The sequence below is a fragment of the Copadichromis virginalis genome, linkage group LG11 (assembly GCF_057382275.1).
Source record: "Copadichromis virginalis isolate Kocher_CV1m ecotype Utaka linkage group LG11, C_Virginalis_male_GT1.1, whole genome shotgun sequence".
NCBI classification, from domain to species: domain Eukaryota; kingdom Metazoa; phylum Chordata; class Actinopteri; order Cichliformes; family Cichlidae; genus Copadichromis; species Copadichromis virginalis.
In genome coordinates, this window is record NC_140628.1 from 36,108,038 (window position 1) to 36,132,718 (window position 24,681).

Below are 24,681 nucleotides of genomic sequence, written 5' to 3' on the forward strand. Positions count from 1 at the left end.
GAATATCGTGTCTGTATCAGTATAACAAAAGTGCACACACACAAATGAATATCAGAGAAATTGTGATGCTGAGTGGCATAAACAGTTTTAATCAAAAATACTTCATTGTTCAATTAATTTGTTTTGATTTTTGTTTTAAAAACACTGATCATGTTTTGGGCTTCGTATGAAGTTGATGTCACCCATCATTAATAGGAACAGCACATTTGCCACGTCAGCATTTCAGTATTATGTCAAAAGTTTGTAGTGATGTTTCTATCCACTGATCAGAGTGTTCAGGTGCTTCAGTATTTCAGTCCCTGGACCCTTCATGTGCTGACGTGACTACTACATTGCAACTTGCTCCTAGTAGTTGCCAACCCTCTCAAATGGCAGCAGTATATGAATAAGTGAATGAAAATCAAGTTTAGTGTTTTTAGGCGTGCTTTGTTTGAGCAAACATTTTCTGTTTATTGGAAACAACATGCCATCCTTTGTTGGCATATAATAAGCTGCTGTGAAGCAGTGTTCAGTTATGATTAAAATTCAGCTGTCAGTAAATACTAAGTATGTTCTCTGAATCTTATCTCTTTTTTTCTGTCTAGAAGTAGTATTAACTTTGATTTCCACACATATTTATCCCGTAATTCTATTAATCAACCTTATAATGAGACTCTGACAGAGACAGCACAATGAATCTGAAGCGTCCTGGAGCTGGGACACATGCAAACATACAAATACACATTAAAGAAAGCATGAGGAATTGTTTGCAATCTGCTTCGCTAACCAGATTAATGAACTAGTTGGCGTCTAGCCTGGACTGATTCACACGTCAGAACATACAAAAAAACAATAAAATAACTAATAAAAACATTAGCTTTTGTATATTCACCACTTGTTTATGTTTTCTTGTTAATTTCCATTAAAGTGAGTGATGCACAGGCATGTTAAATTGTTTAATGTACTCTCACCATATCCATGAGCATATTGACACGTACTAAGCTAACCACACTCATTTAATCCCATTATGACTCGGTGAGATGCTTGACTGGAACTATAAAAAAAAATAAAAAATCCCCCCCCCCACGCAAACTTCCGCAGACCCCGCGTATTACCATGCAGGAAAATTAGACTAATCCTCAGCGTGTTTCATTATGCATGAATTAGCGGACGCTAATGACAGAATCCTCTCTGTTTGTCAGATATGTTGTCAACATTAATAATACTGCAGCAAGCTTTAACAGAATTGGATGACACGCAACATTCACGAGCCTGTCAAATGTGATGTCTTCGACAAGTGACACATTGCTGGCAGTGACTGTGGGCACAAACACAAGCTAAGGTGGAGAATTTTATGGCAGAATTAGTCATTCTTGCTTGGAGCAAAACGATACTATTATAACTATTTTCATTTTGTACAAGATTTGTGTTATGCTCTCTTTGGCCCATCAAGAACTGGCTTCAACTTTGTCGCTGGCAGCCATCTACTAGAACATATGTCCCTTTCTGCTTGCTACAGAAAGTGGATTTTCTTCCCTGATGCTTTTTTTTTATCACTAACAGAATTCCGGTATTAGTTGAATACCAGAATACAGATCTAATATTAACAAAGTTTTCTCTTGGCCTTTATAATAGTCACTTGTGGGAAAAACTATTCTGCAGTGCTCCACAAAGTACCAAAGTACTCCACAAATTTGGCACTGCATGTCTGCACAAGTATTCAAAACCTACTTTAGCAACAATTTAACCACTAACAGGTGGGATTTCAATGTGTTGTTCTAGTTGCTGATGAAGCTGCAAGCAGAAATGAATAAAGAAAAAGAAATGCTAAACTGAACTGCAGTGTGAAACCTGAGCTATTAGCTCACATGGATTACTTTTACATACACTGACTTTATTATTTTAAACTTTGGCCACTCTAGCAGTATATATAAGGCAGGAAGTAAGGAGCATAAGCCCTTAGGTTTTCTTTAAGGCTTTTTAATGTGGGGATAAGAAACTGCAGAGGCAACCATTGGTGTAGAGCAGGGGTGTCAAACTCCAGTGCTTGAGGGCCGATGTCATGTCAAACTTGTAAATGTGTCCCTGCTGCAAAACACCTGAAAAAAGGTAGCAGGTCTTTAGCAAGACTCTGTAGAACTTGAATGCATGCTGAGGTGGCAGCTCCTAATGTAAGTGTAAAAATGTACTTTTATTGCACCATGCTCATTCACTCATGAGCTGCTGCAACATGAATCAAATGACTGAATTGCCACCTCAGCATGCAGTCAAGTTCTGTAGAGTCTTGCTAATGACCTACTAATTTTATTCAGGTGTGTTGCAGCAGGGAGACATTTACAAGTTTCATGACATCAGCCCTGGAGGACTGGAGTTTGACACCTCTGGTGTAGAACAAATGGAATCTGTTGGGTCCTGATTTTCATCAGGGAAAGGACAGAAATTGGTGATGCAGTTTATAGATAGAACATACTGGTACTCAGACACCAATCAGATCATTATTACTTCTTAGTTTCTAGAAAAAATACCTGTGTATCACCATCATAATTTGTAGTTTCTTTTTCAGATTTAATAAAAATAACTTTTGGAACGTGACAAAAGATATCATGGTTACAGCTGTAATACAATGACAAATGACCAAACTCAATTTAATAAAGCATGTACTTGACAGGTCCCAAAAAAATAAGCATGTACATGAAGTTGGTCAATGATCCAGAAAATAACTTCAATCTGTTCATATACTGTTTTTGTCTTTGGAGTGTCTATTAAAGGGATAACATTTTCAATAAGAAAACACAAACGAGATAGTCAACAGACCATAAGAACAGTAATGGTGAAGCATATACAGAATCTCATTTAAAAACGCCTGACAGGGGTCGACAGGTGAATCAGAGAGACTGTACAGTACCACTACTTCTAGTCTGACATGTAAGGCTTTAGGGGCATCAAAGAAAAACCATCAAGTAGTACTCAGTGTCTGCACAGCTCCAGCACTCTGGGTCCCATTTAATGTGATCCAAATGGAAAATGATCAGTACAGTTTCTCACTTTGAAGGTTGCCTTCCATGCGAAAGCAAAAAATGACAAATCTGAGCAAAGCTGAGTCCGATTATTCAGCTAGTTTCCAGTGCCAGTGCCAAACAGTGGTAACAGTCCAGTCAGAAGAGGCTCCCCTCGTTAGCTCTCGGTGGAATCTGCGACGACACGAAGCAAAGATGGTTAAAAACTTCCCACACTGTTAATCATGCACATCCTAGATTAGTAGTACAAGTTTATTGAAAGTGCTGAAAGAAAAGATGGACCGACTAACCCTGACATTCAAACTAAGTTTTGGTTCTTGTCTCACCTTGAAAATAATTGTATATAATTCTGAAAATGGCGCCTGTTTCATGCCAAACTGTCGGTTTCATGTGAGCCTTCAGGATAACATTTGAAGTGTAACAGGATTTCTCAGAGAGGATTTTAAGACCTGGAACAATAGGACAGAGAATCTGGCTAACTAGATAGGTGGGTATTAGGTAGAATAGCCACAAACTGTGGTCCAACAACTGGATTACTGGCTGAGAACAGAAAGAGGCTTTGACTGTTAGCACTGTGTGGGTGTGGAATGATTTGTCTTTTTGTTTAACCAGCAAACTTTATTGAAGAATTTAACATACTCAGAGCTGGATTCCAAACTACAGGAAGTTAGCAGACCTTTGCAGTGAAGGAATTGCAGTTATGCCAACGTTTCTTAACACTTTAAGGCAAAAAAAAGAAGCCACAATTCTTTGTTGATATTTGGTGAAATAATAGAAAATAAAGTTACAAGTTACTGCTTATCTTTTACAGTCAGTCAGTGATCAAGCACAGAATAACAAAGGTTTATGATGTGGCATCAGATTTCTGCACAGCCAGGTTGCTTTCAAAGAAAAAAAAAAGATTGATTTGCTTCATTTCAGGTATGTGACGGTAGTGGGTGTTGTTCTAAACACTGACCAACAGACACAACTGTGCCTGAATGCATCATATATCAACAGTGACAGAGGACTAAAAGTTGCTGCCTCTCAGTTTGTTTTTTCACACATCATCCCTGCACACATTGTGTGATAGCAGAACCAGTCACATGACCATTCAAGTACACTGAACATGCATCTGCCATCGTAAACAGGAAGCTGAAACTGTTTGATTTCTTGATGGGGAGGAAGAACCATGATGGTATAAATGAATTCCTTTGCCTAGATGCATGATTTTAAAGAATGGTTACATAAAGTGACTAGAAGCACGAGGAGATGATGACTGTGAAAAGAGCGTAATACGCTGATAAGATTTTCAAACTCCAAGTAGCTTAGCAGCATTTCCAAAAGTCTCAGTTTTAAAGGTCCATAAGCACCGCAGTAGTGTGGCTGTTGGTCATAAACCAACCTGCAAATTCAGAGTCTAAAATGAATCAACACAGAAACTTAATAAACTTCAGGTCCTCACATGGCCACTGTGGCTGGCTCCAAAAGAACATGATATTTGACCCCAGGGATATTAGATTTCTGTCAGTGCGCCCCAGGGCGGCTGTGGCTACAATGTAGCTTGCCATCAACAGTGTGTGAATGGGTGTGTGAATGGGTGTGTGAATGGGTGGATGACTGGATGTGTAAAGCACTTTGGGGTCCTTAGGAACTAGTAAAGCGCTATACAAATACAGGCCATTTTTACCATTTCATATATCTCTGGATGCTGGTAAAGCTCAAATTTAACTGTGTGGGTGATTTGGGGCAGGTTTGATTTTAGTGTAGTGGTTAACACATTCACCTAATGAATGAAAGATCACACACAAATTCCTGGGAGGAAGCACACCTGGACATCCAGCCTAAAAAAATCAGCCAAATCAAACATTTAGATCCATTTGTTATGGCGATCATAAGGGAGCTACAAAAGAAGCTTCTATCTGTCAAATATTATTAACAACTATATTACATAAATATTCCTGCTAACCCAGCTAGTAAGCAAAATTCCACCTTCTCAATGAAATATGGTCACTTCTGGTTTAACCCCCCCCAAATGGTAACAAAAAGGCTTCAAAATATGTCAACCAACCCATGGGTGACATCCCAGTGAATATGTTCATCTGTTATATAGTCTTATTCCACAATTCTAAAAAGTTTTTAAAAACAAAAATGAAAAAGAGTTTTTAAAGCAAATTGAAAGCAGAAATAATTGTTTTACCCTTTTTTTCCTACCAGTACTATTTTTGTTTCTTACTTTCAAGTGACTGAAGTAGCAGTAGAAATATACATGTCACTTTTGCCACTTTCCTTAAGAGGGGCATTAAATACAACACAGACCCTCATCCATGGGATCCTTCTGAACATTTCACTGTTATTCTTTCTGCATTTACTTTAAAAACCTTCAACTCACCACCAGCAGCTCTGCTCCCCTCCCAACAAAAACAGACCTGCTGTATGCTGGAAGGCCTGCAGGTAGCTTTGAGCTTTTGCCAACATAAGATTATCTCTAAGCAAATATTTGTACACTTTAATTTTGCATCAGCATAGCCTATATGGAGAAGTAAAACAAACAAAGATTTGGGCACATTTCAGCAAATTAATGATCAAAAGTTTTCTTTAAGCAAAGAAAGAGCAGACATAGCTTCAGCTCTGCTAACATGCCAGAGCTGAATGAGGAAATATTTGTTTCAAAGCCATGCTTCTGGATGATTGGCTTGTTTGTGATGTTGACAGATGACGAGATGAGTGCTTACTCATAAACAGCAGTTACAATTTTCTTCTGTGGGCCGCCGTCTTCACTGGATCCCACTTTGAAGATTTTTGTACCCTCAGGGTCATCGGGTCCTTCATGTGATGACAGGATCCAAAATCTCATGACGATATAGCAAAACTTCCTACCTGCAAGAAAAAAAGACAGAAATCAGAGTCCGTCCTGCTGTTCATATCACTTCCTCATCCCATGTTCTGATTTCACAAACTGACCATACTGATCAAAGACGACAGAGATGTCCTCTGGAAGCACAAATACAATATCATCCGTTTGGACACCGAGCTGCTTCCTCTGAGCATCAGTGAGAGACCCACACCTCTTCTCAACATATTCCAACATCTGGAAGGAAAAACAAGACGATCATTACTAAAAAAAAGACTGAAAGTGGGAAAAAAAAGTCTTAATTTGACATAAATACTAAATGTTAGATTTTATTAACACTAACAGTTTGATACAGTCCTGTACTGTCTGTGTGAGACCGTCTCAACAAAGTCAGCTTTTTTTAAATACACCTTTGTTATGTCTTTGATGTGTTACCTCATTGGACACTATCCCCTTTAGCTCATGATATCTGCCGTTGGACATCTTGTTGGAGACATGAACCAAGGCCTGGAATGGATGAGGAACAAAAAGGTGGCTTATTCTCTTTAACCACAGTATTTAATAAAAAGCCGCGATTCCTGATGGTACAAGTGTGTGTTTGCATCTTTAAAACGGGTTTACAACCTGCCATGTTGCCTCAGGCTGGGTAATAACCAGAAAAATAAATAAATACACAATCTTAAAAGTCTCTAGTTGAAACTGTAACTGCTCTGCTGCTTTCAGTCGTATTATGTGTTCTTCATTAGCACAATGAACCTGCCCAGTTTTCACCTTGGCAGGTTCATTCAGTAGGGGTGGTTGTAGCTCAGATAGAAGAGCAGGTCATCCACTAATCAGAAGGTTGGTGGTTCAATCCCTGGCTGCGTGTGCATTCACTGAAGGTGGAAAGCATTTGTTTATGGGGGGAATGCTTTTTTTGGGGGGGGGGGGACAAGCACATGTGGGACAACACTGCTATTAAAAAAAGTAAAGCTGAAGATAAACAGGCGGATGAAGGTCACGTGATGTGATGCAAACTTTAGCACAGAGCAAAATGTTATTTAGCGAGGTATAGTTTAATGTGGTGTTGTCCCACCTACGTTATCCAATCCATGACCTCTTGATGTATCAGATGTAAACGTGTATTTACTACTAAAGGTAACTCTTTCAAACAATGGTCCATATGAAGCATGAAAAATTTGCTTTTTATTATTGACAGTACTGATGAAAAAGTAAAACGGCCTGTCGGTATTTACCTGCTTCACACCTCTTTCAAACTCCTCAGAGTTGACGTCTAACTCAAAGTACAGATCAAGTGCAAACATGATGACCTTACACCTGATCCATGTGATCGGGTCTGGAATGCCGACCACGGAGATAGCGGGCCGGCGGCCGGAGCTCTCCTTGGGCCCGTCAGCTCCATGCTGCGAGCAGAACAGTCTGTGTTTCACACCGGCGAACACGAGCCTCCGGCCCGGCGCCACGGTGTAAAGACGCACGGAACGCACAACCGGACCGTCCCACTGCCGGTGCGCAGCCGGCTGCTTGCAGCTGTTCTTGCGGGCACAGACCCCCGCTGTACAGGCCACGAGGCCGCCGAACTCCCGGCATGCGGCGAGGCTGCTGATCCGCTGCATCAGAGCGGGAAGGACACAGCGTTAAGGCTCCGTGTCCACCACAGACCGGGGCGACAGCCTCCATCCACACTGCAGCCTCTTCTAACCTTATGCAACTCACCCCATATTGTACCCATAATGCCTATGGTGAAAACGACGTACACATAACAGTGCTGCTTTCAAGAACTGTTGGAAATTTTAACAATCGGAGCAGTTAGGCCCAATGACTGTGTGTGTTTGGCCTTGCCTGTGCTGGGGTTCGTCTTCGCTTTCACAGAACTCTAGCACTCGGTCTGCTGCTGTTTACTTTGAACAATCACTACAGTATTGTTACATTTTTATAAATATGTTTTTATTGCTTTGAAGTCTTAGAATCTTGAACTATGCTATCCTACAAGTTAGTATGCTAAACAGTACATATAATGATCATATTCAACTTCTGCAACATTTTCAATAACCATCTGCTACATTTTATTTCCTGTTTTTTTTTTATAATATTCATTACCGATTTGAGCACAGACAGACCATGCTCAGTATTTTCTGGCAAAATGTGTGACTACATATTTATACCGTATTTTACACAGTCGGTCCTTCAGATTGAATTCAGATTGTTTTTGAAAGACTAGACTGGATCTGCGTAAGAGTTCTATGCGTGAATGGCACTCATTGGGGGTATTTAAAGGCAGCAAAGTGGTTTTACTGATAGGATCCAGTAGAGGGAGATAAATACTCATTTATCGTGTGTGTGTGTGTGTGTGTGTGTGTGTGTGTGTGTGTGTGTGTGTGTCGAATAAGGGAACTAGAAAACCAACTTTACGTGTGTCTCTGCCCGCATGTAGTCTATTATAAAAACAATAAAAGAGAACATGTAAAAGAAAAAAACAGCAGCAACACACACACACGCACGCACGCACATGCACACACACACACACACACACACACACACACACACACACACACACTGAGTTGTTCACACGGGCCAGCAGTTTTAGCCAGGCTTTTGTTTTCTGAGCAGGTGCCCAAAATGATTGTGCGAAAATGTGAAATTTGATCAGCAGACCAAAACATCATTAAGTCCCCGCTGTTCTCGGTGATTGCAGGTCAGCTCCGCTGTATCGTCGCGCTCTCCCTCCTCTGTGCACACACGCGCTCGCACGCATTCAGCAGACACCTGCGCGCGGCCCCGCCCACCTGAAGTTCTCCCAACTAATTTTATTTATCAATAATTAGCCGCGCAGCACTTGGTTATTTGAAATTGCGCTCAGACACGGAAACCTTTCCGGGATGTATCATAGTAATTATATGTGTCAGTTGAGAATGCTTTTTACATCTGCCAGTGGAGTGGAGCAGAATATTAACGACTCCTCGCTGGGTGGGATTAATTGTTGGAGAATCTGCAGTTTAATACACAAGCGAGGAAGAGTTAGAGTCCGGGTTGCTGTTTATTGCACCATTGGTAAATTAAACATACACAGTCTGAACTGACACAGGGAAGGTCCCCAAGACAGGGCCACGCTGTGCACTAACAATGCAGGGCACGATCAGAGACATTATCAGAGCAAGTTGTGGAATTCAATGAATCCTGGACTTGAAATCTGTGGGAGAAGTAGCAAAGACTGGAGTGGAAGTATTATTCAGATGGGCAAATTTCGCCTTATTTGAGGGCAAATTCAGGGTTCATTAAGTTTGAAAGATTTTCATCAGATTTAGAACAGATTCTATACCTGCACTTGTACACAGCAAAATCTCCAGTGTTAAATTAACACTAGAGAGTGTCTATATGGGTCCACTCCTCTGGGTGTTAAATACAACACTGTTGAGTGTTAAATTAACACTTCTGACAGTGTTATATGTTTAAAAGTAACCTAGTCAGTTTTGAAGATTAACAATGGCTAACACTGAGCAGTGCTGATTTTCTAACACTGGAAAATAACTCAGAATGTTAGAAATATTCCAGTGTTAGAAAATCAGCACTGCTCAGTGTTAGTCTTTGTTAATCTTCAAAACTGACTAAGTTACTTTTAAACATATAACACTGTCAAAAGTGTTAATTTAACACTCAACAGTGTTGTATTTAACACTCAGAGGAGTGGACCCATATAGACACTCTCTAGTGTTAATTTAACACTGGAGATTTTGATGGTAAAAATGTTCTTTTAGATAAATCTGTAAGCTTTGCAGGGTTGTAGAAGGACTTTGGTGTTATTTAGCTGAAAATAACAAATCTGAAGCTGCTCAAATTCTTGTAAAGTTCACATTAGTGAAACTTTTAGGTCCCCAGGTCTCTCCTCATGTTGTTGTATTGCAAGTGTAAGTAATTGTGATGTTGTTTAAAGGTGATCACATACAGCCATATCAAAGTCTTGTGTATCGTTTGGGGTCATTTGAAGAGCTGAACTTGACTTAAAGGTAGTGTACCTTCTTCAGTTGAGGTTGGTTTTGAGATTTTCGGGCGTCAGTATCTTCAAATGGGACTGTAAATGAGTCATAATTACTAAATTAATAAATGAAGGTAATTTCCCTCCAAAATATTTGGCAGATTTATAGCCTTCGAGGCCGAGCAGTATTTCTGCTCTTTCTGAATTCATTCAATCTAATTTCCTGTTAGTCTTATAATGTTGTAGTGTCGGACCCTCAGGGTGTTATTATTGTCACTCAGTATCACAGCGTGTGAGCTGTAACACTGCAGCCTGCGTCTTCGCTGGGTCCGTTCCTCTGTTGTGCCACTGAAAGGCACTGTTGTCCACGGCTGAGCTCCACGCTGGTGTAACGTGCTCTAACATACCGTGCTGAACAAACCCTCCAGAGTGCATGAGGCAGGTCACTGAGAGTAAATATGGACACTGGTTCATCAGAGGCAATGAGACAACTCCATCAATAAACAACATGTGGATATAAAATATAAGGGCACGCTGTCTGGGTGGAATCACAACTATAGCACATCTTAGACGTCACAAAATGAATGTAAATGGCACTTTAGCTTTGCTGTTCACGTGGGAGGACGAGGTGAAACGTCTCACTTTAACTCAGTGGTTTCTAACCTGGGGATTAAAACAAATAATGACAAGAAAGCAGAAACATTTCTCAGCTCAAGAAAATGATGACGCTATCCAAATAAGTACCTGTTAACTGCTGCCTATAACGCACAATATATACTGTAATTATTTTTTTGAGCTGGTATTTACAGTGCTTCTATAGCCCTACTGACCACACACAGTGATATACTGTACAAGCCAAATTTATCAGTTTCTTTATATGTTCTTTATTTTTCTGGCATTCACACCCACAGCCATGCATGCCAGTGAACTTTATCTGTATACCGAGTGAAATTTAAATATGCAGTCCCTCAAAATTGTTTCAGTGAAACAAAACGAAACAAAAGTCATAGAAGCTGAAATTACAGTCAAAATGGTAATGACTTATAAGTGTGTCACATTATCGCCTAATATTTGTAAAGCTGAGGTGTTTGGATGTATCCTTTTTTTAATCTTTGCCATTTAAAATGCAATCAGTAAACCAAAAAAGCCAGATACAACCTGTACCATTGTGCCACAAGAAGAGGTTGCGTTGGCTCATATAAAACCGATTCATATATATATTTATATCTACATTTTCTTTTTTTTACAAAAGTGGTATTTTGCAATTTCAAATTTTATTTTATTTTTTACATTTCTTCATAATCCGGTTTTTAGAACTACTTGGTCAACTTTGTGTTGGAAAGGATAGCGTGTTAAATCTGAAAATATGTTGTTTTTGTAAATTTGAATTTAATCTGGGCCACAGGTATTGGATTTTGTGTGAGCTGGCAGGGAGCCACACACAATAGCAGGCACAGGTGTTGACCAGGAAAAAAAAGAGACAGAGTGAAAGAGAAAGAAAGAAAAGGTAGAGGTGGAAAGTGATTTGAATTATCATTGCAGAATACATTTGGCATGGCTGCAGCGGAAAAAGCTTTAAATAGAGTCGTAAAGTTTTTATTTAAAACGGACGCACGGGCATTTCCAAAATTCACATTTCCGCACCTCTTTTGTGTCTTTTTTTCTGCCGGAGTGAACCGTCAATTTCCAAATGCAGAACTCGTTGATCAAGAGAGCAGATATCTTTAACTTAAACGTCGGGTAATGAGAGAAATTAGCACAAATGCTCTTAGTAATAGTTTCTGATTTATTTTTTTTTCACTCACAAATTATTTTTCAACTTGTTTTTGTATCTGCGCATAAATTTAAAAAATCGGCTGAAATTTATTATTCATCTGAGATGTGATTAATATGCAAAATTATGCAAATTAAGATGCAATTAGGCTCCAATTCTCTAGTGGAATTTTCCATTATAATTTAATACAAAGTAACAGAGTAATTGGTGTCACGTGTAATTACGGTTACTCAAGTGCACTTTCAGGCATGCAAATGATTCGCTATATGTTGGTTATCCTATGCAAATGTACCATGTGGTGTTTTAACAAGTTGAGGAAAACACAATGGGCGCGTGGTTACCCAGTGGGGTTGGAACAAGGTAAGTGTATTTAGCTGGAAAACTTTCAGTGCTCAGATTATCACCAGTTAAGACTTCCAGTTACTTCTTCTTTTTTCTTTTTTTGAATTTATGATGAATGCTGGAGAGGCACACACTTTCATCCGCCACCAATCGATTAATGAGGGAAAAGTGGTTTTGGATGTGACGGTTCGAGGGAAAGGAGGTGGTTTCCAACATGAAACTGTTGCTTCAGTTGACATAGTTCACGAGAAGCATAAGACACCACCCGACCCCACCCCTCCACCCCACTTCCTCGCTTCAGTCAGAGCTTTTCTGCATCTTCATTAGAACTGTGCCCTGTTTGATCAATGACATTGCAAATGTCACAAGCAATCACAAAACATTACGACTTGAGGGGCAATTACACCGCAGCTCGGTGTGACAAACTTTGCAGCCGGCGGCCGGGCAGAGGGAAGAAAAGCGATTATGTAATTGATATCTATTTAGATAGAATGAAAGTCCTGTAGAACGCTCGGAGGGAAAAACTGTTCGCAGAGCAATTCCTTCTTGGGAGGCAAATTGATTTTAAATTGTTACATGGCTGGTTACATGTCCTGACATCTTGCTTTGCTCTCTCTGACACACACACACACGCACATAAACACGCTCTCTCTCTGGCATTTAAACACACACAGATACGCTCACTTACATGCACACACTCCTGCAGACACACACCCTCCGCTATCTGTCTTGTTCATGATCAACGCTCTGAACAAAGACATCCTCCCTCCCTCATGCCCCCTCCCTGCCTCACCCATTTCTCTCTCTCTCTCCCTCTCCGCCTCCACTCTGTGTGCCTGCCTGCTTGCACAACTCTCTCAAAGAACATAATCCCTCAACAAAATGGAAACACAAAGGAAACTTGAGCTCAATCCTATAAACGCACGGACACAGCAGACAATGCCTCCTCCCACCCGTTTCCCCCTATCCCCGTCCCCCTGCCTCCCCAACAGCCATAAATGCCCCGTGGCACAGATCAGGCTTTATCAATCCTCCCTCCCTCTCTTCCCCCTCATCCTCCTCCTACATCCATCCCTCCTTCCCTCCCTGATTTCCACCCCACCGCCACCACCTCTACTTTCCTCCCGTCTCCCATACCTCCACACAGGCTGTTCTCGTGCAGCAGCCGAGCTGAAAGTCGCTTTGCGATTTGGCTCGCAAATTTACTCGCTTCTTATGAGTCTTTGATTTGAGCAGTAGTGGTAACGTCGCAGGGGCTGACGTGGAGGTAGACGTTGGAGTTGTTCAAAACTTCAAGGTGCAGCAGCCCGACTACTACGATTTTAACTCAGCGTCTTGATTTTGCAAGAAGTTCCCATCGCCTCGTCTGTTTCTTTGGTTCTGCCATGGCACCAACCAAACATGAATCAGACGACTCTGTCCAACACTTCTACATCTTTTTCCTTAGATTTCTTTTTCGTTGTTGTTGTCGATGATGACATTCAAATCTCTGTAGGTGGTGCTCGGGCGCAGTCATTAGCAAGTTTCTGTATCTCATCCCAAACAAACACTGATGTTGCTGTGTGACAGGTTTCTTTGGCAAGACCTATCACACATATGTTTTCAGAACCACAGCCTTAAAAGTAAAAATTTTCACTACTGTCCAAAAGAAGTTTTCTATATTCATCAATCCTCCTTATCGTCCTTTCTTAAAAGCAGGTCTAAATCAATTTGTCTGGGCTTCAAAACCATTGAAAAGAAAGTAGTTTGCAAGTTACCATGTTTTCTGGTTAAGTTTATAATATTTAGGTTGTGCTGTGGGTTGATATGACTGCTTCAAATTGTTAAACTTTTACAGTAATAAACCCTCGGTTACGGTTAAGGAATCATGTTGGTCATCTTTTAAAAACAAAACAACAGCGACTGCCGAACAGCGGTTTCCTTGTTGTTCACGCGACTTCCTTGAACGTAAACATAAGCCCGTATGGGGGATTTCTCTTACAGCTCATCATAACTTCTTGTTTTTACTCAAACAAAAGTTTCTGTTCAGATTTATGACACAGTCAAGATGTTGATTTGTTCTAATTTGCCCGGAAATTGGCTCATATTGTATGAAACGCAATATAAGCCGAAGGTTGCGTGACACGAGATACTAAGGAAACTTTGATTTACAGTCGATGTCTTTACTTTAAGGTGAGAAATATTCACCGTCGGAATTTATTACCCAGGATCCTACAATGAAGTGTCTGTGTGACTTTAGTATGAAATAACAATGTTGCGTGCAGCAAACTGAAGATGTTTTGTGGCTTTCCATTATGTAGGTCAGTGTCAGTTTCCAACTTTGACTAAACTGTTTTGCACCAGTTTGTTATTAAAGTTTAACCAAACCCTGCACCTGAGCTCCCACCGATGCCTCATGTTCCCCTCCTGAAAGCGATTCCTGCTCCGAGCCCCAACCGTGCCCAAGAAAGAGCCCCCTGGAGGTGGAGGTGAGGCGGGTGAGGTTTGAACTGCTCTAATCTGATTGTGGGTGGGAGGAGCAGATGATAGGGAGGAGGGTGGATGTTTGGCACCGGTACTGGGACTCTGTGACTGTGTGGTCTTCGGAGAACCACTTAGCGCCCACGTGCTCTCCTCCATTTCCAGGCTTTGGGAAAGGTGAGGTAGGCCGTCTTCCTCCTTTACCACCCGCTCCGACCTGCTGATTAAATCAACCCTAAGCAGGGCAAAGCGAGATAACAGAGGCAAAGTAGGCCGCCTTTGCTCGCTGTCACAGGAAGAGGAAGTGCCCTAGTGTACCTTCACCTGTGCTCGATGCCTCGCTGGTGCTGCTGCTGCTACAACCCGTTGCACAGCTGGAGACGAGAAGGCAAGCGTGTTAGATCAGAGAGCAGCGAAGCTCACATGTTGCGTTTCCTGCTACCGCGACGGTGTCGAGTGACCGTCTGAGGCCTCAGAACAAAAGACTCACAGAGATTGCGGCTCTTTTCTGGCATAACTGAAATTAGCAACCGCTCTTTGAGAGTGTCAGTATGTGCTCATTAGGCTGAAATGAAAATAAAATGAGGGCTTTGCACATTTAACTGAAAATATTCTCAGTGTTTAGACTAATCCCATGAAAAGTCAGGTGAGATGTTTGAAAATGTGTTCAAACATCTCAATAATTAAACCCTAATCAGTTTGGAAATGTAGCAACTAAAGTAGTGGATAGAAAACATGTTTTGGATTATTATATATATATTCTCCTACGTTTAACATGCCAGTGAGTAAATCCCACAAACATCAGAGATCTGGGATGGCGAGTCCTTCTCTATAAATTCTATAAATGTCTGGTCTCTTTTCATGGATTACTGTCATTTGCCATCCACTATTGTGAGCGCCTGCCAGGCTGGCTTGCCATTTCTGGGCCTGTGTTTCCAACCTTGATATATTTGCCAAATGAATATTTGAAGCTGTAATTAAATTTATCCCACCTCTACACCTTCTGTAAGACGGCCACCTTGCACATTTCTCACACGCCATATTTCAGCTATTTTTTGTGTGGAGAAAAAAACACAGCTCGTTGCCATTTTTTAATGATTTGGAATGAGGATATTTTTACTAGAATAAACTTGATTTCAGGACATTCATAATGGTCGTGCTTACGTATTCAGACATAAATACACTCGGTGCGATGACACCGGCTGCATCTGACTTTGTAAACAAACTTTATAACATGTCAGTAAACATGGGGAAAGAGATTAGGAAAAGACTGAAATTTTAGCATTTTTAAAAAATACAAATCAGGTGCTGCTGATGACAAAATAAGCCTAGATGATGGTGGATAAATAAGAAAGTCTGTTATGCAGCTTTGTCTCGTTTTCACATTTCAAAAGTAAATGCAAAAAGTAGATGTGAGATTAAGACTGGAGGAAAGGTCATGTTTTATTAAAAGCCAACATGCATGAGGACGCAAGGCTCCGCATGCAAGGAACAAACAACGCATTAAATAATTCATGATGAGCATCAACTCAGCACTGTATTTGCTTTTTGGGCTTTTCCTTCAGTTGGTGAGGATGACTTTTTCACCTCAAACACATTCATGAATAAACTAAATAAAAAACATTTGGCAGTTAATTTATAAAAGGCTGCATGATTTTATTTAAATTACAGAAGAATCAGCAAGTTGTTTTTTTTTTTTAATTTAAACTTTAAAAAAAAAAATCAAATTTTTTTGGGACCCACTTGTCTCGTCCGTCCTCTTTTTTTGTAACCAAAGTGCTTCGGAGTGATTTGTCCCATCATCTCCCTCCTTCTGAATCCTGTTAGTTACACTTTGAAGGAGCTTCCTGCTGATAATTAAAATCTCCAAGAGTCCCACTGGTTCGCACTGCACTTTTCAATTGCACTTGTGGTGACATAATTCATTAGTGTTTGTCCAAAGAAGTGATTTAGAGTCTTTAAAGTGCTCCTCCATGCAGAATAACTATTAAAGCAGCCATATGCACATATGCTTGGAGCGTTAAACGGTTTGTTGAAGTCAGTCGGGGTACAAGGGATGATAAACATAAATTATGACTAATACACTGCACCAGTGGCTTTTTGGAAAATAAAAAATTACTGACACAGGGAAACCACTTTGGATCCACTACTGCAGCGCTGTGCCCCCTCCCCCCATCATCTGTGTGTGCTGAAGCGAAGATGTAGGAAGTACAACACAAATGGCTCGGGCATCACCTTGAATATTCAGATGGGTAAGCTAATTGTTTATGCCTGGATAACCCGTTGTCATTACCTGGCTTCACTTCAGAGCTCTCTCAAGGCGATGCAGAGTGCCTTTTGTTTCCATGCGCTTCCATTAAAAAGTTTCAGAGCGCAAAATGAGACTTTATTACTGAAGTTCACGGCATGAATTCAGAGCAATAAATGACTTTTTTTTTCTTTTGCATTAGCAACCCATGATTACTGTGCGAACAAGTCTTCATTTTTGTTTTGATTCTTGACTTTTTTTTGTGGCAAACACCCTAAATGAGGGGTGTGCCTTAAAAGATTGATTTTACCACCTAACAGCTGGTGCAAATTAGCAAAATTTCTGAGACTTTTACACCAATTTTATCACTTGGTTCTTGTTACTCATACATAGTGTTTGATTTATGGATGACTTTATTTAAAAAAAAACACACACACACACACATTACTTTTCATAAATATTTTTATCTGTGATTTTCAAATTTTATTTCATTAGCTGCAGCTCTGCAGAGCTCTTTGTTTTGCCAATTTCCGGCTCAAATTAGCCAGTTAATGCATTAATTGATCAACAGAAAATGAGCAAGTGTTTGATGATGTTTTGCCAAATCTTCTTATTCAGTGTAAAAAGGATTTTGGAAGGAGTTAAATACAACCCATGCAAATCATTTAAACTTTAACGGAATATATTAGTTTGAAAGCAAAATATAAAATAATGTGTAAATTCTGCTGCCTACTTTTCAAACACATCCTGTTTCTGACTTTAGATTTCCGAGTAAACCTTTCCAGAATAACTACAAGTTAATCACCAATACTGATTAAATCTGGTGAACAGTTATTGTCGTGGCTTATTCCAGATGAGTGGGAAGTTCTGAGATTATGACTGCAGAGCCGGGGTGTCAGACTCATTTTAGTCTATCTCAAGTGCACTGGACCAGTAAAACAGTTGCATAATGAGCTACCTGTTTTACTGGAAAGTATTGCACACACACACACACACACACACACACACACACACACACACACACACACACACACACACACACACACACACACACACAAATTTAATGTACATTCCATTTATAGAATACTCTGAAATTCATTAAATAACATACAGTTTCAACACTACATTGTTACATATGCTTCACAATTCACAGTAAATGTACAAAGTGGCTCTGTTGTTATAGAGGTTAGCTGTGTCAGTTATCATACCCGGTAGTTTTTACTAACCTACATTAACTTGGGTAAAGCAGGCACACAAATGTCACCAGCACTGATTGTGCGCCTCACTTCTTGGCCAGCATGTCTGCTTTTTGATCTCACGTTTCCTGTCTCCCTTATTCTGTCTAATAAAGGCAAAATGGCCAAATAATAATATTAATACTAAAGAAGCTATATCACTGATTTGAATTAAGAGTGGACAATATTGTAATTGTATTATCATTATTGCTAGGGATGGAAAATACAAAGGTGCTGGATGTTGTTAGGGACATTTCCCCACTATACTCTCCTGCAAACACCTGTAAAGTAATTGTTTGTATAATGTTTTGAGAAATTTGGGGTAGATTTCCTGTGATTGCCTTTAGGCTGCTAAAGCACGCTCAAACATAGCACAGAATATACACAAATAAACTAAGATTTTAACACAAATTTTTGAGTAGGTTCAAAACTTTTTTCCCTTATGAATGAAATTTAACCGGATATTTAGGGTTGTGGACTCTTGGCCAAACAAAGCAAGTGTGTGTGAGTTAGACACAACTGACTGCTGCTACAGTTCGAGACAGATTGATTATGAAAAGAAGATTTACTCTCAGCCTTTGTAGATTATGACACTTTTTTGCTTATGCAGAGTTGCTTTCTATCATTTTCAGCACTTGCTTCAAGTGCATCAAAGTGCTGCTTAATATCTTTTTAATCTTTGCTTTTGTTGACCCTTGTTAATGGCCTTTCCTCTTACTCAAAGCTTCCAGCTCATTGAGAACACCTCCTGATATATTAAGCTACAGCTTGCATTCATCACTTTGTTTCCCCTTTGTGTTTCTTCTTCTTTTTTTAAGGGAACTGCAGGAATTATTAGGGGCTTAACCGCAAGAGGCCTCTAAGTAGATCTCAGGGTGTAAGCCTCTCTCCCAAGTCAAGGCCAACAGCACTCTGAGCCCTCAGTCCCATTCAGTGATAATGTACATGTCAGCAGGGACATGCAATGATCCCTCACTTCTCCATGCTAAATAATCATTTTCCTTTCTTACACTCTTTCTTTCATTCACGTAAATCCACTCCCCTAAAAAGAAATTCCCAGAAAATATTAACACGCTGTCAAACAATAGTCCTCAGAAAGCATGAATCAGCAGATGATTCCCAATTCCATGCACACAACAGGGGATTGTATTTAGTCAATGTGTGTGTATGCGTGTGTGTTTGGGTGGGTGGATGGGAGCCTCTGTTAGCAGACACTCCCATCCAGAAAAATTCCAAACCCCCAGCATCAGTACAGAGCTTATGATCTGTGGGAAAGCCAAGGCGAGTTGCAGAGCGGCAGAGCACCTCGCCCGAGTCTCCAGACGGCCTGATTTGGGAACGCCGTGAAATCCATGGCACCTCTCCTGGCTTCCTGGCTGAACGGTTGCCATATCTTGTGATGGACTGAGGCAGGAGAGAGCGAAGCAGCCAGGGATGAATACGGCTTAATCTTTACCCAGGCCACATGTGTGTGCATGATAACATGGTTGCTTTCTTCCTGTGCTGGGTTATTCTCCGCCAGCTGCCAGGTTAGCTGCCTCGCACAGCCATGTTTCGCTGCGATATTTGCCCGCTGTAAAAAGAACTATTGCACCTAAGGTGGGGGCTAATGCATGTTTTTGGAATTGGTGGTAATTCCTGACACATTTCGAGAGACAGATAGGGTGTCTTATAGCAAATGACAATATATGTAAAGACACCTAGCTTTCTCCCCCCTTTTAGTTCCTAATATTTTATTTGTGAGGAGCCTCCTTGCACCAAGGATAGGGGTTATTTTTATAATTAAATGGAGGCATTGTGATCAAGAGCAACTAGACATGTAGCAAACACCTAAGCGCACATTTTAAGTGTGACTCTCGGCCTGCAACCATACGGAAAATGCTATTTTAGCAACATAACACTCAAATGTGCCTCCAGTGAAAGATTCAAATTTTACAATTTTATTTTGCTAAATTTACACACAATAAAACACCTTAAAATAGCTTTATCCCCATTCTTCACCAGTCAAATCCTTGAGTGTACAGATGATTTGTATGTGTGTGTGTGTGCCGTGAGATGCAAGCAAGTGCTCGTTACGACATAGATTTTCTTCATCATCCACAAAAGCTTACTAGAGTCAATTTCCCTCCTTTCTCTCCATCTTGCATAAACTTTGTCCTCCGACACTCATCTGCCCGGCTGCACACAGCCCATTTATTATGACTGCATTACCATAAATGATTTTATAACATCTGCTTGTCAATAATTATCGTACAAATTCCCGTGCCCTCTGACCTGTGCTCTGAATGAACCCCAGGTGTAAGGCACTGTCTGGCTAATGAGTAGCTCTCCGTTAGCACATTGTCCTCACATCAGCGCACACAGCCACTTCAATTAGAGCCTGGCGCACTCCTTAATATTAGCTGAAAATTGAGGAATCGTGCACTGATTGAAAATACTGTATTCAAAGAGAGAGTGGCTGTAAGCAAATGGTGAAGCATATTTGATCTAATATCAAGAAGGATACGATAATCACTTATTCTCATATTAATATGTGCTGTAGTCTTTTAATTCTCCTTGAAAACCTGCTTTTCTGTGTGGATATTAAGTGGCAATAATGTGAACAAAGACACTTTCAGATCCTCAAAATTATTTGGACAAGTTGAGGCCTGTTCACTTAATGTGTTTAACTTATATTTTCCACTGTAGTGTTAAATACACGGCTCAAAGAGATGTCAGTGGAAATGAGGGCCTATCAGGTCAGAGAGAAAGTAAACACTGTAGGAGTGGCAAAATCAACAAATCAGCAATGAAAAGAATGGATGCAATGGCCAGCTCAGCAACACCCAAAGGGTCTGAAAAACCACAGAAGACAACAAAAGTGCACGATGACAGAATTATTTCCATGGCAAAGAAAAACAGCTTCACAACATTTAACCGAGTCTTTAACGCTTTCGAGGGGGTAGGCGTATCATCGTCAAGGTCTAAAATCAACAGCCGCCTTTGTGAATGGAAACAACAAGGTGTAAACCGCTGGTTTCACTTAACAACAAGAAGGCCAGATTCAGAACTGCGCATAAGAGCCTGCACAGTTCTGAAAAAAGAAATATTTGGACAGATGAAACCAAGATGAACGTGCACCAAAATGACAGGGAGAGAAAAGGATGGAGAAGCAGCGAAACAGCTCATGATTCGAAGCACACATTATCTGTCAAACATGTTGGAGGCAGTATTATGGCTTCAGCATGTGTGGCTGCCATTAGGGATGGGTACCGGTATCCGGCACCGGTTCTGACATAAGCGGTAGTAACCAGACCGAAAAGCAGCGCACATTTCGGTGCTTTATTTCAGTGCTTTTTTTCCTGAGATGTCATACACTTTGGATTCTAGCCAATCATTTTACCTTTCCGAGGATAGTAGGCGGGCCCAGGTACGTACGTTCTTTTAGAGCAGAGCTACAGATTAAAAACGCCCAAGGCGAAGCGGTCAAAAGTCTGGCTGTACTTCACAGCAAAAGATGTAAACTCAGCAGCCTGCAACAAGTGCTTTAAGGTGATACTGTGCAAAGGAAGTAACTCCTCGAATCTGATGAAACACCTGGCGACGCATAGCGTTTTTTTTAAAAGCCGAGAAATGCGCCGTATTTGATAGCTTGCTGCGAGACACCGTCGTAGTTACATGCGGCTGTCTTCTTGTTTGATGGCAGATACTCCCTTCACCCTGACCAAAAAGGCTAAAATGACCAAAGAAAAAGAGGGAAACAGCTAAACATGAGAGGTTTTTGGACAAAGTTTGTGTTTTTTTCCCCCATTGTTTAAGCACTGCTTCCAGCCAAGAGTGATACCATAAATCCCCTATAGCTGCAGAAAAGGCTAATATTGTTATCATTTTACAAAAAAACCAGCTGAACATGAGAGGTTTTTGGACAAAGTTTGTGTTCTTCATTCTTTAAGCACTGGTTCGAGCACCGTTTAAGCACCGACACCATTTCAAAAGTACCGGTTTGGTACTGGTATCGGATAAAACCTAAACGATACCCATCCCTAGGTGCCATCCACCATGACGGAAAGCAATCCAAGAGTTTCGCAAGGCAAAGAAATAGGAAATGCTTCAATGGCAAAGTCAGTCACCTGATGTCAACCCAATAGAACATGCTTTTCAGTTACTGAAGACAAAGCTGAAGGCAGAGAGACACAAAACAAGCAGCAGCTGCAGTAAAGAGCTGGCAGAGCATCTCAAAGGAGGAAACACATGTCCATGGGCTCTAGACTTCAGGCAGTCATCGACTGCAAAGGATTTTCAATACAATTTCATTTAAATAGCTCTGTATCACAATATGGGATGGAGCCCAGAGCAGGTTTTAAGCCTAATCTTAAACTAACTAAGTAAGTAAAGAGGTCAATTTGCCCCCTTGAACCCAAACTGGGACACGAGGGGACTAACAAAAAACTTCTTTAATATATTTTTGTTGAACAACTTTTTTTGAATAGTCATAATTTTAATAATATAATCATAGTAATAAAATGTTTTAAAAGATTATTTACAGAATTTCAAGCATGTTGCTAATATTTTCGTGCCCTGGATAACACAGGAAAAATGGATAATAGATCACGAACAACATAACTGCATCAAGAATAATTCACTTCAACACAAATATTCATGGAGTCAAATTGAACTGCATGATATTTGAGCTCACACCATCTAAAACTTCCTCAAGCACAACGATAGCACCAATCTAACGACAAAATTAAAACAAATCCAGAGTACAATCTCTTCACGTGCTCACATTACAAACCATTATTCGATCGCTCAAACACTGAAGTGCATCAATCTATTACATTACACAAGCCTGTTTCTCCCTGAACAGCAGTCTAGCTGTTCTATAGCAAACAAAACTTGATGTCAGATGCAGACTTAATTGAAAAGTTAATTAACTTTTTGAAGTCATCAGCTGTCATTCTTGCAAATCAGACTCAAGTCCACCCCCATGAGACCAACTACAGCAGTCTTAATGCCTGGGGACCTCCACCGGGCTACATGGGAACATTTGGTCATTGAAAGTACCATTTATAGAGTATTGTTTAATTAAAGTCAAATTAAGAGAACTCTATGCAGAATTTAATTTCTGGTATGAATTACTGCTGAAAACAGAGTGCAACTCAGATAATCAAACTTTTCATTATCCTGTCCTCCCTCCTGAGGTGCCTCTGCTGCTTCGCTCTAGATCTTTGTTTCTCAACTCCCAAAACATAAATGAGAGGAAGCTACATTGCATTGCATATTGATCCCACAAGTTTCTGTTTTTCAGCAAACACCACACCACTGATAACAACATCACTGTTGCTATCAGTGATATATGTTAATATAACCATTAGATCAGCGGTCCCCAACCTTTTTTGCGCCACGGACCGGATTATGTTTAACATAGGTGTTGCAGATAAATAGAAAAAGAAAAAACAGTACCGGTAGAAAAAAAAAGATGATTTATTCATAATACAAAGGAGAAGACCCTGGGAACCCAAATTAACAATAAAAAATAACGATAAAAACCCTGAAAACTATAAATTTCACACTCGAGCCTCAACTCTCGCAGCCCGGTACCAAACGACTCACGGTCTGGTACCGGACCTCTGCATTAGAGCGCATCCAAGTCAAACAACAAAATCTGTTCTTTAAAGTTTAAATAGGAATTAATTTTGTGGCATTTTGTGCATTTTTGCATAAAATGTCACAAGTGAAGGTATTTTTGACCGTATCTAGACATACTTTGAAAGAAACGTTTTTGAAATGTAAAAGCACATTTATAAGCACTTAGAAAATGCAAACATTTTTAAATATTTGAGGACACTTTCAGAAATTTAAGGGCATAAATGAAATGTAGAAACAGCTTTATGTTTGTATATTGAGAATTTGTTAAATTGTTTCCAGTATCAGACTGGTTAGTATCGCAGTATTGGTACCAGTGTGTATGCACCATTGATTTAGCTGACAGTTTCAAATTTTGAACAAACCAAATTGCTAAAAGTGAAGCTGTTGGTGTCAAGCAATTATGTGTGAGTGAACCCAAAGATCGGGTGTAACAATTCAGCGTGGGAATTAAAATGATTCTGAAATAAGTTGTGTAAAAACCTGCATTGAAGTAGATTTTGTATACAACAACAAGATATAAGCAAATGATTCATGCTTTTTTTTTTTTTTTTTTTTTTTTTTTTTTTGGAAGTCACTTCCAAAAAAAAAAAAGATTCATGCTTTGCCTCATTTACAGTATCAGTTCCAGCTTATAAAATTTTACTTGAATAGTCCATACCTTTAAAAACAATCACCCATCTTCCTCTCCAGTCCTGTTTTGTATTTCTTACATCTGGAAAATACAGCAGCCATAGCTACCAACACACTGTGTGACAAGCTTTGCAAACATTTCTTTCTTTGGTGATATTTTGCTGAGCTTTTTGAAAAACTGAAAAATCTTCTGTTGCACTAGGACCTTTAACGCATCACTAAGATGAGAAGGAAGAAAAAAAAAGATGTGCTGACATGTAACCAGTGCTGACATGTAACCATGTAACCAGGTTTTGGGATGTCATCATTTCCTGATTACTGAGCAAGTGTCTCCATGTTGCCACTGGAAGCAACAACAGGTGGATTAAAATGAACTCAACAGTAATATGCACTAACCTGCCTATTAGATTTAATTGCTCACTAACTGAAGGTGTCACTTTAACTCCTGGCTATATGTGAAAGGTTGTTGCACGTTAACCATGTAGCACCACCAACTCATACAGATACAACATTCTTTTAAACGAAAGTAAGGCAGCATGTTTGACTGCTTTAACAAGCAGTT

The 24,681-nt window shown here is 40.1% G+C and overlaps 1 protein-coding gene across 1 annotated transcript; it reads right to left on the bottom strand.

Annotated features, from left to right (window-relative positions):
• Positions 1-66: 66 nt before the first annotated feature.
• LOC146699345 (m-AAA protease-interacting protein 1, mitochondrial) lies at positions 67-7,563 on the bottom strand. Its single transcript, XM_085472220.1, has 5 exons — positions 7,065-7,563; positions 6,265-6,336; positions 5,940-6,066; positions 5,711-5,855; positions 67-3,170 (listed from the first exon to the last, which is right to left on the bottom strand). Exons 1-5 carry the CDS (start codon positions 7,443-7,445, stop codon positions 3,086-3,088), a joined length of 810 nt encoding a protein of 269 aa, XP_085328346.1. The 5' UTR covers positions 7,446-7,563; the 3' UTR covers positions 67-3,085.
• Between the last annotated feature and the right edge of the window lie 17,118 nt (positions 7,564-24,681).

What these genes read in the sequence shown, in the direction of transcription:
- LOC146699345 (XM_085472220.1), bottom strand. Translation starts at nt 7,445, where the DNA reads ATGCAGCGGATCAGCAGCCTCGCCGCATGCCGGGAGTTCGGCGGCCTC. An exon ending in TTGAAAGAGGTGTGAAGCAG is followed by an intron (nt 6,337 to 7,064) that starts GTAAATACCGAC and finishes CATCCATTCCAG; the next exon opens with GCCTTGGTTCATGTCTCCAA. An exon ending in TGTCGTCTTTGATCAGTATG is followed by an intron (nt 5,856 to 5,939) that starts GTCAGTTTGTGA and finishes TTTTTCTTGCAG; the next exon opens with GTAGGAAGTTTTGCTATATC.